The sequence below is a fragment of the Thalassophryne amazonica genome, chromosome 8, assembly GCF_902500255.1.
Source record: "Thalassophryne amazonica chromosome 8, fThaAma1.1, whole genome shotgun sequence".
Classification (NCBI taxonomy): Eukaryota; Metazoa; Chordata; class Actinopteri; order Batrachoidiformes; family Batrachoididae; genus Thalassophryne; species Thalassophryne amazonica.
The window spans coordinates 29,565,578-29,585,058 of record NC_047110.1 but is presented as its reverse complement, the minus strand read 5'-3'; the positions used below and the strand labels follow the sequence as shown (position 1 = coordinate 29,585,058).

The following is a 19,481-nucleotide window of genomic DNA, read 5'->3' as shown; positions in this document are numbered from 1 at the left end:
TCCAAATGCACTTTGTGGAAACTTATTCAGACATGTACAATATATTTTTGGATTTGTAACAGGACAGAAAAATAAAAAGCTCAGCCTGTGTTTATTTTATAAGTAATTTACAAATATTTATTCTGTTCTGTTTTCTATTAGTTCTAATAGTTTGTGCACATGTACTGGGGTGCATGACAATCTAACATACTGCATGTTCAATTGTGAACACATTCTGAATATTCAGATAGTGTGCAGTATATATGCATACATACATGCATACAACCCCTGGCAAAAACTATGGAATCACCGGCCTCAGAGGATGTTCATTCAGTTGTTTAATTTTGTAGAAAAAAAAAGCAGATCACAGACATGACACAAAACTAAAGTCATTTCAAATGGCAACTTTCTGGCTTTAAGAAACACTATAAGAAATCAAAAAAAAAAATTGTGGCAGTCAGTAACAGTTACTTTTTTAGACCAAGCAGAGGAAAAAAATATGGAATCACTCAATTCTGAGGAAAAAATTATGGAATCACCCTGTAAATTTTTATCCCCCAAATTAACATCTGCATCAAATCAGATCTGCTCATTGACATTGACCCTATGTGTCTTTTTGCAAGGAATGTTTTTGCAGTTTTTGCTCTATGGCAAGATGCATTATCATCTTGAAAAATGATTTCATCATCCCCAAACATCCTTTCAATTGTCCAAAATATCAACATAAACTTGTGCATTTATTGATGATGTAATGACAGCCATCTCCCCAGTGCCTTTACCTGACATGCAGCCCCATATCATCAATGACTGTGGAAATTTACATGTTCTCTTCAGGCAGTCATCTTTATAAATCTCATTGGAATGGCACCAAACAAAAGTTCCAGCATCATCACCTTGCCCAATGCAGATTCGAGATTCATCACTGAATATGACTTTCATCCAGTCATCCACAGTCCACAATTGCTTTTCCTTAGCCCATTGTAACCTTGTTTTTTTCTATTTAGGTGTTAATGATGCCTTTCGTTTAGCTTTTCTGTATGTAAATCCCATTTCCTTTAGGTGGTTTCTTACAGTTCGGTCACAGACGTTGACTCCAGTTTCCTCCCATTCGTTCCTCATTTGTTTTGTTGTACATTTTTCGATTTTTGAGACATATTGCTTTAAGTTTTCGGTCTTGACGCTTTGTCTTCCTTGGTCTACCAGTATGTTTGCCTTTAACAACCTTCCCATGTTTGTATTTGGTCCAGAGTTTAGACACAGCTGACTGTGAACAACCAACATCTTTTGCAACATTGCGTGATGATTTACTCTTAAGAGTTTGATAATCCTCTCCTTTGTTTCAATTGACATCTCTCGTGTTGGAGCCATGATTCATGTCAGTCCACTTGGTGCAACAGCTCTCCAAGGTGTGTTCACTCCTTTTTAGATGCAGACTAACGAGCAGATCTGATATGATGCAGGTGTTAGTTTTGGGGATGAAAATTTACAGGGTGATTCCATAATTTTTTCCTCAGAATTGAGTGATTCCATATTTTTTTCCTCTGCTTGGTCTAAAAAAAGTAACCGTTACTGACTGCCACAATCTTTTTTTCTTGATTTCATATAGTGTTTCTTAAAGCCAGAAAGTTGCCATTTGAAATGACTTTAGTTTTGTGTCATGTCTGTGATCTGCTTTTTTTTTTTTTACAAAATTAAACAACTGAATGAACATCCTCCGAGGCCGGTGATTCCATAATTTTTGCCAGGGGTTGTGTGTGTGTGTATATATATATATATATATATATATATATTTTTTTTTTTTTTTTTTTTTTTTTTGTGCAATCCCAGCCCTATAAACATTTTCAAGGGCTTTGAGTGTTCCCTGTGGATCAGAGTTTGAGGGAGACTGAGCCCTGGTGCAATTATGGTGACTGATATGAGACCCATGTAGCATTTTCTGGTACCAGAAAACATACATTTTTACTGGTCAACAGTCAGATTCCAGCCGATCAGCATCTGCAATAAAAGTCTACTGTAACATCTATGTGCTGGTATGTGATGTTATGCATGAGGAATTCTCATATGCTTATTTAATTGGTAGCAAAGACCATATTTCTTGTGTACATAGGTTAAAGAGGAACTATGTAACATTTTTATTTTAATGTTACAGTCTGGAAGTCATTGTAATCAATGAGCGAATCAAGTGTGTCGTACTGCAAAAGCAGCCTTGCAACTTTAGGGACACTGACCTAGTGTCCTAGGTCACGCGAGAAACACTAACTACTTTACGGCACTACAGCAACATATACACATCCCCCTATCAAGGCACCGGTGAGCTAGCAACTTTAAGAACAAGCCAACGAAGGCTTTATTTCTTACATGTTCATCGTCATGGCAGAGCTGGTGAGCTTTCTGTGTGAGAGGTCTTTACATTGAGGGAGTTAAGCCTGGTTCACGCGACAGGATTTTAAAATTATATTTAGGTTTCCAAAGCCTGAGAGACCACACACGTGAAGATAAAAAACATAGCTCTAATGGGTTTTGTTGTACAGTGTGTGGTGTTCAGCAACACAGTAAGGACAACACCACACTAACAGATTTCACACATGAACATTCCCAGGTCAGACAGGAAATCACGCAAAATCGAGATTAAATGCGACTTCAGAGTAAACAGATACTTTGTGGACTATTTAAAACAGAGGAAAAAACAAAACAGAAAGAAAAGGCGTTCTTTAAAGGAGTGGAGACAGCGCGACAAGCGGACTTTCTGGTAAGTCAGAACAGCTGTTTTGATTTTATTTTCCGCTCCGTACTTCCGTCACCTCGCTTTCTGATTGGCTGCACATCACATTCAGTAGGCTGCGTGCTTGTTTTGGTCAGAGGACAAAACACACTGCGATATTGGGTCAAAAAAAGCCAACATGTTGAATATCCCAGATTTGCGATCGGAGCGCTCCTGACGTCCTTCCGAGCAGATCAGAGCGCTCTTAACACACCACACACACGGCAGAAATATCCGAGAAGATTATCTTTAGCGTCATCAAGATTGTCGGGGCGTCCTTAAAATCGTCGGAAGGGGAAGAGCGGGTCCGATATCAGCCTAATTATCCTGCCATGTGAACCAGGCCTTAGGCATTAGAGTTAGGAAATCTGTGCTAAAAATGTCATTTGAGATGCTCCCTCCCAGGTTCCTGTCAACCCCAGTTACATTTTTCTTTTAAAATTTTTATTTTTTTTATTTGACATTTTCTGATAAAATGCGATTTTAGCCGTTCACTCACTTGATGCCCCAAGACACATCGACATGTGTGCAGCAAGTTTGTTTTGCTTTAACAGCCTTTATTTCAGAAGTCTCAAACTGATTCCAGAAAGGGCCGAGAGGGTTCAGGTTTTCTTTGCAACCACCCATTCCATCAGGTGATTTCACTGATTAACTGATTCCATCTGCTCAAAGTGATGTTAATCAGTGAAGTCACCTGGTGGAGTGGGTGGTTGCAAAGAAAACCAGCACCCTCTCCGCCCTTTCTGGAATGAGTGACACCTCTGCACTTATTCAGCGTAGCTACTCAGAGAAATGCTTTCTTTTCCAGGTACTGAGTCCACACTGACACCTAGAAGCTGGCCAGTACAACCACAGATCTTCTGGCAACTGAGCTGGCCCACTGCAGCAGTCATGTTTGCCTAAGGGCACCTCAGCAGTGATGATGTGTTACAAATGTTACTTGCTCAGACCAACTTGACACTGCACCTCCCCAGGTTCACTGCAGTCACTCATTTCTTTCACAGAGCACACACGTACTACAGGCGCTGGCTGCAACAAGAATCAGGCTTTGCCCACACAAAGTTAGAAAGCACTTAAACTGTCACAACAGTCATCATCGGCTCTAATGAAGAGAGACTTCCAACCTCCAGCAGCACTAAATGCTGCCCGGAAACAAACATGGCCAAGTAAATTCTTATTATCCTTGAGGCTTTACCTAATTAGTGTAAAGTGCATACTCGACAGAGCTTGTTCTGACAGCTGGGAGGTGAGCGGGAGAAACACGACAGAATCAAATGAGAACATTTTGTGCGTGTGTCCTGTTTTAAAACAGATTTGAAGACTGATCGTTACCTTGAGCCAGTTTAACGTAGACAGAAAGGACTCAGGGGTATTTTGGCCACAGGTGATGTGAAGAATTTATCTCTAGGATTCCTTCCTTCTGGCAATAGTCAGGAGGATCACAGAGCTCCTGAGGATCATTCGTTTGTACCTCTGGAGGATTCTGTCCTGACATAAGAGTGCTCTATTATCTTGTGAAGTCAGCTGGAATGGAATCAGCCTTTATGGAGCTCCAGCTCAATTAGAAGCAAAGCTATAAGCAATAAAAGTTGATTTATGGGACACTCACATTAAATGTGAGGGTGACCACTTAGAGGACAAATTATTGAATATCTTGGTTCACTCTAGTTCAATTAGGCACAAAGGAATTACCAAAGTCAAATCATGCCCATTTTAAAAGTCAAATGTGTATTTAAATGCCAGGAACTCTTGCTGTATTCTGCTTTTGTTCTCCATTGATATATTTGACAGGAGATTAATGGAAAACAAAAATCCCACCAAACAAGTGGTGTCCTATGTTAAAATGCCTCATTTTGAAATTCTGGCTCTGAAACAATATTCAAGGGTGTCTTTTTCATGCCAGACCCAATCTTTTCAAAGTTCATTTAGAATCACTATTACTTTGTGTAATTCTGCACTGTACCCATTTGCAGCTGGACAGAATAAAACAAATTGGGTAAAGTATTTTGTCCAAGGACAGACAAGGAACATCTGACAGCCAGAAGTGATCCACCCACCGTAACAGTCCAACTCCTCAAACACTGATACACCCGCTCTGCTACATTCTCATGTTAGGAGGAGCGAACCAATAAAGACTGTACAGCTGACAACAATGACCCCGCTGCTGCAGTTGCTGCTGACCTCGGGACTGAAACAAGGAGAGATAACAGACCTCAGCAGTATCCTCTGAGTGCATGTGTGTGTGCATGATGCATTCCTCAGCGCCTGCATGCAGTCAGTAAAACAGAGAGCCCCTGGATCGAAGAGACCACACAATAAGACATGTACAAAAAGGTTCTGTCCGAAACATCCACATTTGCAGTTACCTTTGTTGGTACTTAAAGCAGGCTCTTTGACACCTAAAATGAAAAGGCACACATGATCAAACAACTTTGGGCTGTCTTCTATATAAAGACCTATTTGGTCCTCGCCAACTTTGATTGTGCTGCTTCTCATGCAAACAGTAGCCATCTGTCTGTGTGCATGTCTTAAGGGTACATTCTCAGCGCTGCCTCCGTGATCTCAGAGCATAACCTGGATTGAACCAATGTGGTCTGTGTGGCGTGTGTGTGAACATTTGTAATAGGACGAGAGCTGATTATGGTGGCCTTTGTCACAAGCATCCAGGTCATCCTCCGTGTGACCGACATTTTACACAGATAACAGAACAATGGAAAGGAATGCATAATTTTCACATTTAGTAGTCCTTGGATATTGACATAACAGACAAACTTATGGTATATTGTATTAACAGAGCATCGCCTTTATAGCTGTAGTCAGATGTTTAGTACACTCAAGGGCATAAATGCTGTGACATTATTGGGCTTTCAGTGATTTATTTGACCAGTTTTTAATCAGAGATTAGCCAGTCAGCCTTACTGATGTGCAGTGACACTTTTGGCTTTGTCAGTTTATCACCGATCATGTGATTATTAAACATGGCTCCACCACAGAGTGGTGATGACAGGGAGACACTCTACTAGGCTGCATTCAGGGCAGACAAACATTTGCTAAATCCACTGACACGACAGGTCACAATCGCAAATACTGTGTGCGTACCTGATCAAAGCACCAGTGTAACACATTCTCCTCCATCTCACGTCACCTTCCACTTCCTGGTATCCCACACATGCCCACCAGTGGTGCCTTTCAGTATTTAGCATTGTTGTCAATTAACATTGACTATGACAGTGATTAAATAAACCAGTGTCACAGAGGACAACAACAGAACACTTATCAAGATGTATTTGTTCATGTGTTCTGCGCTTTGTCATTAACTAGGAGATTACTCTGCAGCAACAGAGGGAAAAGTGTAGATTTGAACATGGATTTGTAGATTACCACAGACATTGTGAAGGACTGATGGAAAAGGACAATAAAGTAATCCAACGTACATATTTCATAAAATGAACTATGTTTCCTAGGGGCAAAAAGGTGGGTTCTGTACATGTCACACATTGGGTTTTACACAATTCTAATTTTCTGTTTCACCTCGAAATTTCAATCTTCCTTCTTTTGCACGTAAACATAATAGTATCGTTTCTGCTGTGTTGCAACCAGTTTGTGTTTCTACTTTTTTGTCAAAGATGTGCAATATTTTTACAGCTACAGATTGTAAACATTCTGCTCTCCTCTGGCTTTATTAATTAACAGCATTGGCAGTTAGCTGGCCCTGACAAAACTTTCATTACTTTAATGAAGACTTAAAAAAAAACCTTCAAGTCATTGCAGCTCCTACTACAATGCCCATCCATGTAACTTGTAAACTTATAAAAAAGGACTTTTGCTATACTCCAACAACCAGGAGTAATTGTGTATTTAATAACTGTAGGCAAATCATTCTGAGCTATAATCAGGCAGCAGTGTGTGTGTGTGTGTGTGAGATACTAGAAGGTGTCTGAAAGGAGCACAGCAACAGACATTCTGCAGGTGTGTAAATAAACGAAATGTCTTTGGACCATTCACAATTCATGCTTTCAATCTTTTGTAAAATTATTGGAAACTTAAGGACCTCAAAAAATACTAAGTACCCCAACAACAACAAAAATGATGAAATCTTACAGATTTCATAATTCACAAAACAAAAACCTTAATATAACACGATCACTTTAAATGAAAAAAAAAAAAAACCCTTATTGCATCAGTTTGATAACACTGATAGTACAATCCTTACAGTGGGGGGGGAAAAAAAAAAAAAAAAAAAAATCCTACTGAATACTTAAATATAAACCATAACCACTGGCTATATAGGCCTTACTGTTTTGGCAGTGGACGCCTTCAAATCCAGGCTGGCACCTGCACACATATTCACTGAAGACATCGCCTCGGCGGGTCTGGCCAGTCACCTCACAAATGGCGTCATTCTTGCATGGGTTGGGCTTGCAGGGTCCTTACGACAAAAAAATAAAAAAGCTGGATGAGGATGAGTCAAACAAAAAGGGAAGTAGCCTTTTATCTATAAATACAAAATACTTTCAGGCAGTAATCATACTTTGAAGAAAATGTGTTTCAAAAGAGCCAAGTCAAGTCCGGGAGCATGTGCAGGTGTCACACACTGCTGCTGCCACAATACCACAGAACCACCTTGGGTCCTGGATGACAACAACTCAGGCAGACAGCTTGTCCAGCCACACTTCTCAAAAGTAACCATCGCCCACATCCAGGTGCAGCATGGGCATCCCCTTTGTAGTCTCCAGCCGCTGGGGACACCTACATGCTGGATCGTGCACAGAAAAGCCCGTCACATGGCCAAAATGTTGACACAGACAGTCCCTCACAATGCAAGTGATACTTCTCAGAGTCTCCTCAAGTAAAAACCCAGAATAAAGCTGCGTCTCCCGAAGACCCAGAGAATAAAGAAAAGTCCTAAAATTTCCCCAATATAACTTTCACTACAAGAAACACATTCAGTCCTGGCATTTTAACCAAAGCAGAGCAGTACAGTATAAAAACAAAGGATTTCAACTTTCAGTGTATTTTCAGACCTGAAAAGCAGGTGCTGAAGCAGTATTGTTGCCAATAGCGGACAGGAAGATGTTGCTGCGGCTGCTCACTTCTTTTCACTCTGGGTCGGCACAGCAGATCTGAGGTAGAACTGCATGTTGATTTGGCACAAGCTTTACGCCAGATGCCCTTCCTGACAACTCCACACTGGGCAGGACTGGGGTTTGAACAAAGAACCTTCCGCACTAGAAACAAGTGCACTTAACTGCTGGGCCACCACCCCTGCTGTTGCTAATAGCAGGGTCTTTGTGTATAAAAAGGCCACTAGTACTTGTAGCCAACACAGGTTCAGCAAAATAACTGTCCCTTGTCAAGCATAGAAACACCGTCTAGCAGGGTATTACTTAAGCAACAACTTTGTATTTTCCCTGACATTCACCAATATTTGGAGAAGCAAGGCTGCTCAATGTGAGGCTCCTGGGACACGTTTGAAACACTGTTTCAGCCTGTCGTGGCAATTAAGAAATTTTCTGCGAACAAAATGAACTTTGTGTTAAACAGTAGTTTAGATGACGTGTCAAATTAATCTGCTCAGCACCAGAGATTAAATGTGGTTAGACTGTTTCTTGAGACTGAGAGCAACCTGGCCGGAGGACGCTCAGACAGGGACTTCCGCAACTAGATCCTGAAGGTTTCTGAGGATTGCATTGGTGTTGTCAATGTCCATAGGAGGTGCTTCATATGTAAATGGTACTATGAATATCATCCAGAAGAATCAGAGTGCACACATCCAGGAAAATTCCAGGTTGTATAGGGAGCTGAGAAGCAGGCTGACCAATAGGAGATATGGAGGCATTTGATAGAGGAATCTGATCAAGAGAATCAACATCTGTGGTCTAGTGACCTTTGGCCTACTAATAGAGGAAACAGCTTTGTTTCTCCAAATCTACACCTCATCCTACTGCAATTATGGTGTATGACAGCTCAGTCCTGACAAATCCCTCTGCAGTACTGTCCCACTGGGCCAACTACTTTGAGAAGTTGCACAAGACTAAGCCTCCTGCTGAGACTGAATCTCTAGTGCCAGGCAGGTTTCACATGGCCAATAACCGAAGTGCGCATCTCAGGCTGCGCGGTGCATTATGGGCAGGCTAAAGTCTTCAGCTACCAACCCACAAGCTATGGCGGCGGAAAGCAGCGAGGAGTGCTGTGATTTGGATCATTTCAACCGCTGGAAAGTTGACGATTTAAAGCGTTTTTGTAACCTCCGCGGATTGCCTGTTACAACCAGGACTACGTACAGCAGTGGACAGATATGGAAAGAAGAGCTGGCTAAGCTTGCGTGTGCTGCATCTGTACAGAAAGTACCGTCAGTGCCGACAAAGGAGGAAGAGCGCACTGCTGTCGAAAATGACCCATGCTTGTTGATAGTTGGAGAAAAACAAATTTCTGACCCCCTGAAGGCAGCTGACGGATGGTTAGACGAAGTCCAGAGACTGAAACTGTGGATACTGCAGAATATTTGCTAAGCAGGGATGAGAAATTGCAACACCACTGGCTAATGACGACAACGACGAGTCTCACATATGTTTGGTGTCACGTTTGTTTTGATAAGTTGACAGACATACAATTATATGTGCATGCATGCAGTTTGTTTATAGAACATGTCAATTTTACAATATTACGCGCCACGTCATTCATGGCACGACATTACAGTCATAAGCTGATGCACGAAAACGGCGGCATGGTTTCAGGATATTGACAAAATAAATGTGTGCAAGAAACTTACAGTTTTAGTCCGACTTTTACGTCCGTCTGGAACTTTTTCTGTGGCGAAATTGTGTAGAATGAATGGAGGTTTACGACAACATTTCTTCTTTCCGTCTTTGTTTGGACTCGGTGGACGTTTGCAATCATGTGTTTTCAGCCAACCTTCAAGCCTATAAATTCCGTTCAAGCATTTGAAAACAGCACAATGCGCCCCTGTCATTATTGTATGCGTTGCTTAAGGCTTAAAGCCTTTGAAACAATCCCTGTAAAAGCCTTAACATTTACAGTCCGCTAATGCTACTGTATATGAAATTCAATGGGAGCAGTGTGAGTGTGGTAGCTGGGATTTTTGCCCCCGTTTGACCCACGCATGTGCAGATGCGATGCGCACTTCGCTTATTGCAGAGTCAATTGCAAATAACCAAGTGTACAGGAAATCTTTCTGAGTAAAATTTTCTGTGGTGAGATAGCATTTGATCCCAGTCTAAACAGAGTAAATTACACTGAGTGAATCAGCTCGACAGTTGTTGCAAACTGAACGGTCCGCCCTCTAAACATTGGTCCGCCCTGCCTCCACTGTGTATGTGTCATTCCGGAGCCCACTCGCCTGTCTGACACAGAGTCTCTCCACCCAAAGTGATCAAATGGATTAATGGAATTATTAACCATCAGATGACAAAGTAAAACCTCTTGAATCATTCTAAAGTCAGTATTAAGCAGAAACGAGGCTTTAAACGGTGACGCACTGAAATGTCTGACAAGCAGAGAACGCATCAGCTAATAGCTTGTGGAGCTGCAGCACTCTGAACGCTTCCTCCATCTGTTATTATGGAATAATGCTGAATTCATACAGACAGGATTGTTGTACAAAAGCTTCAGATATGAGATAGATGACTGGGGTGCAGTTTTAAGCAGAAACAAGGTGATAATCAGTGAACCGTGGCTGATGACGTAAGCGCAGTGACGGCAGGGCTGACGGCGGACCGTTCGGTCTGCAACACCATCTGGTCAATACAAGTGGTTTTACTCCAATAAGAGGTGATTTTACACCGTTTTGAGTCAATTTAGCTCTATGATAGAGTATAAGTTGCTCTATTTGGATTGGGATCAAATGCTGTCCCAGCAGAGTAAATTTTACTCAGCAAAATTTCTCATGTCCAAGGATCAGCAGCATTGGAGTTGAACTTCACCAGGCAACTGGAGATGCCTTTTTCCTGGCACTGCACACCAACTTTGTTTAGATGGGGGAGATGGGTATTATATTGACAGGAAGGAAGGACTCGTCTCAGTTTGGAAAGAAAAGGGCAATCACCAGGATAGCAATAATCAGAGTGGTAACATATTGCCGTCTCAGCCGAGAAATGTGCTTGCAAGGATTATTTTTAACATGATCCAGTTACAGATATCCAGCACTAAATGACTGGAACATCCTGGCTCCACACTAAAGAACCACCACTGACCACTTTTTAGCTCAGAGTACTTTTTCCAATGCAGCATGAATATCTTTGCAGCCTGTGTTAATTTTCACATAGCATTTGATTCATTTGTCAGGTTGCTCTGGGACATGCTGAGAATGTGGGAAGACCATCATAATCTGCTCAGAAATGGGTACTGTGAGTGATGTGTGGAGTGGGGGCAGAATCTGACTTTTGCCACTGAATAATGGTATTCATCAGGGGTGTGTTCTGGTTCCTACCCTGCCAATGCTTACATGGGCTGGGTAGGATGGCAGAAAGCAGCAGCTTAGATACCTCGAGGAAAGGTTTATTAAGTTGGACTTGACAAAGGATGCTGTGATCTTTGTGGATACCATGATATGATCATGACAGAAGCTGATTGAGGAATCAGAGTCAAAATTTGCAATGGTCTTGGATCAAAACCAAGATCACAGTTTTCCATGACTTTCTGAACATTGTGATCAGAAACCTTTGTAGGTGATGAAAGTATTCAACTTGGAGATATTTCACTTACCAACAGTGGCATTTATGTCTCTGGGTTCTTGGCCTTTGAGATCAAGACATGCCTGGGAAGCACTTATGGAGTGAGGAGTCATGAGGACACTCGATTGGGTTTAGTTATGCAGTTACCTTTCCAAGAGAAAGAAAATCCAAATCTTTCAGATACTGGTGATGCCTATCTTATTGTACAGTACAGTTTTGAGACACTATTAGTAAGGCAAAGTGTCTGACAATAGGCCCCTTTGGTACCATTAGAATGGCACTGGAATGGCTTTATATCAAACAAGCCATTACTTTGGGAGACTAAGATGAGGAGTGTCACTTGCACTGTGAGGGGAACACCACTCTGTGCATGACCCAGCAAGCAGGTGCCTCAATGCTCAGGATCCCAGTGGCTGGAGAAGGTAGAGAAAATGCCCATATTTTACTTCACTGGTCCTTCCTCACCTCTTGAAGGGTAGCAATTGAGAAACTGCTACCTTCAAGCAGTGAGGAAGAACTGGCTGTCTGCTTGGGTTAATGCCACTCAGGACATAAGGTTATGCTTCCTGACATACAGTGCATCCAGATCCCCCCCCCCCCCCCCCCCTCAAAACTGTACACACATTACCCCATAAAGACAATGTGGAACAAAAAAAAAAGTTTCAAATTTGTGCATAAGTATTCACAGTCTTTGCCATGAAGCTCAAACTTGAGCTCAGGTGGTGCAGCCTGTTTCCACTGATCACGCTTGAGATGTTTCTACAGCTTAATTGGAGTCCACCTGGGGTAAATTCAGTTGATTGTCATGATTTGGAAAGACACCTGTCTACATACAAGGTCCCACAGTTGACAGTTCATGTCAGAGCACAAACCCAGCATGAAGTAAAAGGAACTGTTTGTAGACCTCTGAGACAGGACTGTATCAAGCCACAAATCTGGGGAAGAGTACAGAAACATTTCTGTTGCTTTGAAGGTCCAAATTCAGCACAATGGCCTCCATCATCTGTAAATAGAAGGAAGTTCAGATGTACCAGGACTCTTCCTGGAGCTGGCGTCCCATCTAAACAGTGATCAGGGGAGAAGGGCCATAGTCAGGGACGTGACCAAGAACATGATTGTCACTGTCAGAGATCCAGCATTTCTCTGTGGAGAGAGGAAAACCTTGCAGATGCACAACCATCTCTGCAGCAATTAGACCTGTATGGTAGAGTGGCCAGATGGAAGCAACTCCTTGGTAAAAGGCACATGGCAGCACACCTAGAGTTTGCCAAAAGGCACCTGAAAGACTCTCAGACCATGAGAAACAAAATTCTCTGGTCTGATAAGACAAAGATTGAACTCTTTGGTGTGAATGTCAGGCGTCATGTTTGGAGGAAACCATGCACCATCCCTACAATGAAGCATGGTGGTGGCAGCATCATGCTATGGGAATGTTTTTCAGTAGTAGAGTTGTCCTGAAGCCACTCCTTTGATATCTTGGCTGTGTGCTTAGGGTCATTGTCCTGCTGAAAGATGAACTGTCTCAGAGGTCTACAAACAGTTCCTTTGACTTCATGCTGGGTTTGTGCTCTGACATGAACTGTCAACTGTGGGACCTTGTATGTAGACAGGTGTGTCTTTCCAAATCATGTCAATCAACTGGGAGACTAGACAGGATTGAGGGAAAGATGAATGCAGCAATGTACAGAGACATCCTGGATGAAAACCTGCACTAGAGTGCTCTTGACCTCAGACTGGGACAACAGTTCATCTTCAAGGAGCTTGAGAGCTGCTGTGAACAGGAATAAGCAAAACTACCCAAAGATAGGTGCACCAAGCTTGTGACATATTCAAAAAGACTTGAGGCTATAATTGCTGACAAAGGTGCATCAACAAAGTATTGAGCAAAGGGTGTAAGCACTTATGTACATGTGAGATATATACACACACCTCAATTCCAATGAAGTTGGGATGTTGTGTAAAATGTAAATAAAACAGAATACAATAATTTGCAAATACTCTTCCACCTATTTTCAATTGAATAAACCACAAAGACAAGATATTTAATGTTCAAATTGATAAAGTTATTATATATAATAATTGCTCATTTTGAAATGGTTGCCTGCAACACATTTCAAAAAAGCTGGGACCGCTTCATTACTGTGTTACATCACCTTTCCTTCTAACACTCAAGCATTTGGGAACTGAGGATACTAATTGTTGAAGCTTTCTGGGTGGAATTCTTTCCCATTCTTGCTTGATGTATGACGTCAGTTGTTCAACAGTCAAAATACAACAACGGTCTCCGTTGTCTTATTTTGCGCTTCATAATGCAACACACATTTTCAATGGGCGACAGGTCTGGACTACAGGCAGGTCAGTCTAGTACCCGCACTCTTACTATGAAGCCACGCTGTTGTAACACGTGCAGAATGGGGCTTGGCATTGTCTTGCTGAAATAAGCAGGGGCGTCCCTGAAAAAGACGCTGCTTGGATGGCAGCATGTGTTGCTCCAAAACCTGGATGTACCTTTCAGCATTGATGATGCCATCACAGATGCTGGCTTTTGAACTTTCCGCTGGTAACAATCTGGATGGTCTTTTCCACTTTTGCCCGGAGGACACGACGTCCATGACTTCCAAAAACAATTTGAAATGTGGACTCAGACCACAGCACACTTTTCCACTTTGCGTCTGTCCATTTCAAATGAGCTCAGGCCCAGAGAAGTTTCTGGATGTTGTTGATGTATGGCTTTTGCTTTGCATGGTAGAGTGTTAACTTGCAGTTGTAGATGTAGCAACGAACTGTGTTAACTGGCAATGGTTTCCTGAAGTGTTCCTGAGCCCACGCGGTAAGATCCTCTGCACAGTGACTGTTTTGAATGCAGTGGCACCTGAGGGATCGAAGGTCACAGGCATTCAATGTTGGTTTTTGGCCTTGCCGCTTATGTGTAGAAAGTTCTCCAGATTCTCTAAATCTTCTGATTATATTATAGACTGTAGATGATGGAATTCCTAAATCCCTTGCAATTGAACATTGACGAACATAGTTCTTATACTGTTGGACTATTTTTTCATGCAGTTGTTCACAAAGTAATAACATTTACTCTGATGGACTATCCAGCAGTGGGGAATAGGTTTCATTACAGTAGAAGTCTTTCAGAAAGCGCTGTAACTAGGTTTAAGGATATGATTCCTTCTTTATGTTCTCCAATGCCATATACCAACACAGGGCAGAGTAGCTACCTAAACTCTGAGTGAGATTATCTCATCAATAGTTTTACATCCTCATTGAGAACAACTTTGGATGCTGTAGGTCCTCTGAAAAAGACAGCCTTAAATCAGAAGTGCCTGACTCCGTGGTATAACTCAAACTCGCAGCTTAAAGCAGATAACCCATAAGTTGGAGTGGAAATGGAGTCTCACTAATTTAGAAGATCTTCACTTAGCTCTATAAAAAAGCCCTCCGTAAAGCTAGGACATCTTACTACTCATCACTTATTGAAGAAAATAAGAACAACCCCAGATTTCTTTTCAGCACTGTAGCCAGGCTGACAGAGTCAGAGCTCTATTGAGCTGAGTATTCCTTTAACGTTAAATAGTAATGACTTTGACTTTCTTTGCTAATAAAATTTTAACTATTAGAGAAAAAATTACTCATAACCATCCCAAAGACATATCGTTATCTTTGGCTGCTTTCAGTGATGCCGGTATTTGGTTAGACTCTTTCTCTCCGATTGTTCTGTCAGTTATTTTCATTAGTTACTTCCTCCAAACCATCAACATGTCTATTAGACCCCATTCCTACCAGGCTGCTCAAGGAAGCCCTACCATTTATTAATGCTTCGATCTTAAATATGATCAATCTATCTTTATTAGTTGGCTATGTACCACAGGCTTTTAAGGTGTCAGTAATTAAACCATTACTTAAAAAGCCATCACTTGACCCAGCTATCTTAGCTAATTATAGGCCAATCTCCAACCTTCCTTTTCTCTCAAAAATCTTGAAAGGGTAGTTGTAAAACAGCTAACTGATCATCAGCAGAGGAATGGTCTATTTGAAGAGTTTCAGTCAGGTTTTAGAATTCATCATAGTACAGAAACAGAATTAGCGAAGGTTACAAATGATCTTTTGGCCTCAGACAGTGGACTCATCTCTGTGCTTGTCCTGTTAGACCTCAGTGCTGCTTTTGATACTGTTGCCAATAAAATTTTATTACAGAGATTAGAGCATGCCATAGGTATTAAAGGCACTGCACTGTGGTGGTTTGAATCATATTTATCTAATAGATTACAATTTGTTCATGTAAATGGGGAATCTTCTTCACAGACTAAGGTTAATTATGGAGTTCCACAAGGTTCTGTGCTAGGACCAATTTTATTCACTTTATACATGCTTCCCTTAGGCAGTATTATTAGACAGCATTGCTTAAATTTTCATTGTTACGCAGATGATACCCAGCTTTATCTATCCATGAAGCCAGAGGACACACAACAATTAGCTAAACTGCAGGATTGTCTTACAGACAAAGACATGGATGACCTCTAATTTCCTGCTTTTAAACTCAAAGCTGAAGTTATTGTACTTGGCCCCACAAATCTTAGAAACATGGTGTCTAAGCAGATCCTTACTCTAGATGGCATTACCCTGACCTCTAGTAATACTGTGAGAAATCTTGGAGTCATTGTTGATCAGGATGTGTCCTTCAATGCGCATATTAAGCAAATATGTAGGACTGCTTTTTTGCATTTGCGCAATATCTCTAAAATTAGAAAGGTCTTATCTCAGAGTGATGCTGAAAAACTAATCCTCTAGGCTGGACTATTGTTATTCATTATTATCAGGTTGTCCTAAAAGTTCCCTGAAAAGCCTTCAGTAAATTCAGAATGCTGCAGCTAGAGTACTGACGGGGACTAGAAGGAGAGAGCATATTTCACCCATATTGGCCTGTCTTCATTGACTTCCTGTTAATTCTAGAACAGAATTTAAAATTCTTCTTCTTACTTATAAGGTTTTGAATAATCAGGTCCCATCTTATCTTAGGGACCTCATAGTACCATATCACCCCAATAGAGCGCTTCGTTCTCAGACTGCAGGCTTACTTGTAGTTCCTAGGGTTTTTAAGAGTAGAATGGGAGGCAGAGCCTTCAGCTTTCAGGCTCCTCTCCTGTGGAACCAGCTCCCAATTCAGATCAGGGAGACAGACACCTTCTCTACTTTTAAGATTAGGCTTAAAACTTTCCTTTTTGCTAAAGCTTATAGTTAGGGCTGGATCAGGTGACCCTGAACCATCCCTTAGTTATGCTGCTATAGACTTAGACTGCTGGGGGGTTCCCATGATGCACTGAGTGTTTCTTTCTCTTTTTGCTCTGTATGCACCACTCTGCATTTAATCATTAGTGATTGATCTGCTTTATTCCACAGCATGTCTTTTTCCTGATTCTCTCCCCTCAGCCCCAACCAGTCCCAGCAGAAGACTGCCCCTCCCTGAGCCTGGTTCTGCTGGAGGTTTCTTCCTGTTAAAAGGGAGTTTTTCCTTCCCACTGTCGCCAAGTGCTTGCTCACAGGGGATCGTTTTGACCGTTGGTTTTTCCGTAATTATTGTATGGCTTTGCCTTACAATATAAAGCGCCTTGGGGCAACTGTTTGTTGTGATTTGGCGCTATATAAATAAAATTGATTTGAAAGTGGTGAGCCTCGTCCCATCTTTGCTTGTGAACGGCTGAGCCTTTTGGAATGCTCCTTTTATACCCAATCATGACACTCACCTGTTTCTAATTAACCTGTCCACCTGTGAAATGTTCCAAACAGGTGTTCCTTGAGCATTCATCAACTTTCCCAATGTTTTGTTGTCCCTGTCCCAGCTTTTTTGAAATGCATCCCAACTTCACTGGAATTGGGGTTTGTGTTCTCTCTCAATTAAATAGTGCTTTTTTATATATTTGGTTTAGAATGTTAACATTCTGTGAAATATATTTAAATATAATTTTGACATCTAAATAATACAACACTTATGTTTGGCGTGTGAATCTCTATCCATATTCATTGGGCTCCTTATTCCATCCAAATGCACCACAGGAAATCATTCCTGTCTGTTGCCATCAAACTGTACAACTCCTCCCTCTGAATGTCAGACACCCTGATTCCAGACTGAACTAATTTTTCATTTCCACATCTGGTTTATATACTATGTTGTATTTGTGCTGTTGTGTATTTAAAATTGTCATGTACTATTGTGTATTTAAAATTCTATCTCCATTTCTTTCCTCTGCTTGCTATTTTGCACTGAGCACATGGAACAAATGCAGTTTCCCCTGGGATTAATAAAGTATTCCAAAGCTGAAGTTACATGCAGTTGGAAATTAAAGGAACTACCCTTTCTTTTCCAAGACGTAGTGGTCACCATGGCCACAGCTGCTCATTATATTCATGGTATTTTAAAGTAATTTGAAGTTCTGCATTTTTACAAATTGTGTATTTGTACCTGACAAGTATATCTCCTAATTTGATGTCTACTGGTTTGCATTTTCAGTACCTAATCAAAAAGGGTAATTTGAAGTTCTGCATTTTTACAAATTGTGTATTTGTACCTGACAAGTATATCTCCTAATTTGATGTCTACTGGTTTGCATTTTCAGTACCTAATCAAAAAGGGGAACAGAAATCTCAAAGTAATTTTACGGTCTGTCTTACCAGTCTCCGTCTCATTGCAGGTGTCTCCATTGAAGCCATCAGGACAGACACAGATGAAAGGGGCCCCTTGTCGGGCCACACAGGTTCCACCATTACTACACACGTTAACTTCACAGATGTCACCTGAAGATAAAGAGATGTGATCATAGCAAAACAGAGGTGAGGCTTGGTCTGTCAGTTCACAAGTTTTTGGGTTTTTTTTTTGTCCATTGCCCAAATTAACTGATAAAATATTAGTAATGAAATTTGTTTGCATGACAAGGAACACATTCATTACCAAGCGATATCTTCAATGTGTTAGTAAAAGTGTAAACATTTCCAAAAAGTTTAAATTAAACTCCCATTTGAAACCTGTGACAGGTACTGAAAGTTGAGGTACCCAAAATCCTATTGCGAAAATGTTTAATCAGCTCATGTGAGGTCAAACTATGGTTTTATTTTGTCTGTTTATGACTGACTCAATGGAGTGTATTTGTTTTGCCATAAAACTAGTTCTTGGCCAAGCCCATGATTCCTGCTTTTCACAACCCCCCTTTTTTGTGTGAAAATCTTTAGTCTGGCACCTGCTGTGACATGCGCCAAGGAGAAACTGATAAAGGCAGCTGTGCTTGAAGGAGAGTTGAACCAAGGGAGGATGAGGAATAGTGAAGTGCTGAGTGAAAACCCTCAATCAGTTCTCAGTGTTGACCAGTGCACACAGGGTCTTAAACAAAAAACAGACGGTCCATTCCACAAAGACCTTGCCAAAACACTGATGAAGCAAGATGCTGAAAGTTGGACTCATCCTCAAATGGTTTGAGAACAGCCCTTTTGATCATGACTCAGACAAGGAGTTACTTGTCTCCAACAAGATTGATGAGCACTGTACATGATCCAGTGAATACTGAGAGAGTGGCTGAAGTAGGGAGCGTTAAGCAGATGGTTAGTCAGTCAACAAACATGTCGGTGAAGTTTAAGGTACAGGCCTATTATCGAGCAGAAAGATACCAAAGATCAATGAGACAAAGGTTCACTTGAACTCAAGGGCTTCAACAGACTGCCGATTTTCACTTAACAGTACATGACAGTTGAGACGATCTTAAGGTGCCTTGACACTTGCACAAATTTGATCTGAACACTGGTATGTAATCTGCCGTGCAGGAGTGTAAACTCACTGTAAACTGTGCACGGCTTTGTGCAAGTGCGCAAAGAATATTTTGAAATATTCAAAATCTGTCAAGCATTGATAATGTGAACTTCACGTGAACAAAGCGCAAACAATTAAAAAACAGCTTACCTGAATGATTATAAAGAGATGTTAAATCTATCAATCATACTTTTACAGCTACTCATAAGAAGGAATGAACAAGCAACTGTTTTACCAAGTTATTACTACA

At 41.2% G+C, this 19,481-nt stretch overlaps 1 protein-coding gene across 4 annotated transcripts in view; it reads right to left on the bottom strand.

The window, feature by feature from the left end:
* mfge8b (milk fat globule EGF and factor V/VIII domain containing b) overlaps positions 1-19,481 on the bottom strand; it is a 107,560-nt gene that overhangs the window by 38,108 nt on the left and 49,971 nt on the right. For 2 of the 4 annotated variants that reach the window (XM_034175919.1, XM_034175920.1), the window contains exons 2-4: positions 18,106-18,228; positions 7,038-7,169; positions 5,107-5,139 (exon numbers count right to left, since the gene is read on the bottom strand). In XM_034175919.1, coding sequence (XP_034031810.1) covers positions 5,107-5,139; positions 7,038-7,169; positions 18,106-18,228 — 288 coding nt within the window. The remainder of the gene's footprint in view (positions 1-5,106; positions 5,140-7,037; positions 7,170-18,105; positions 18,229-19,481) is intronic. The other 2 variants (XM_034175921.1, XM_034175922.1) reach the window with 1 other exon arrangement.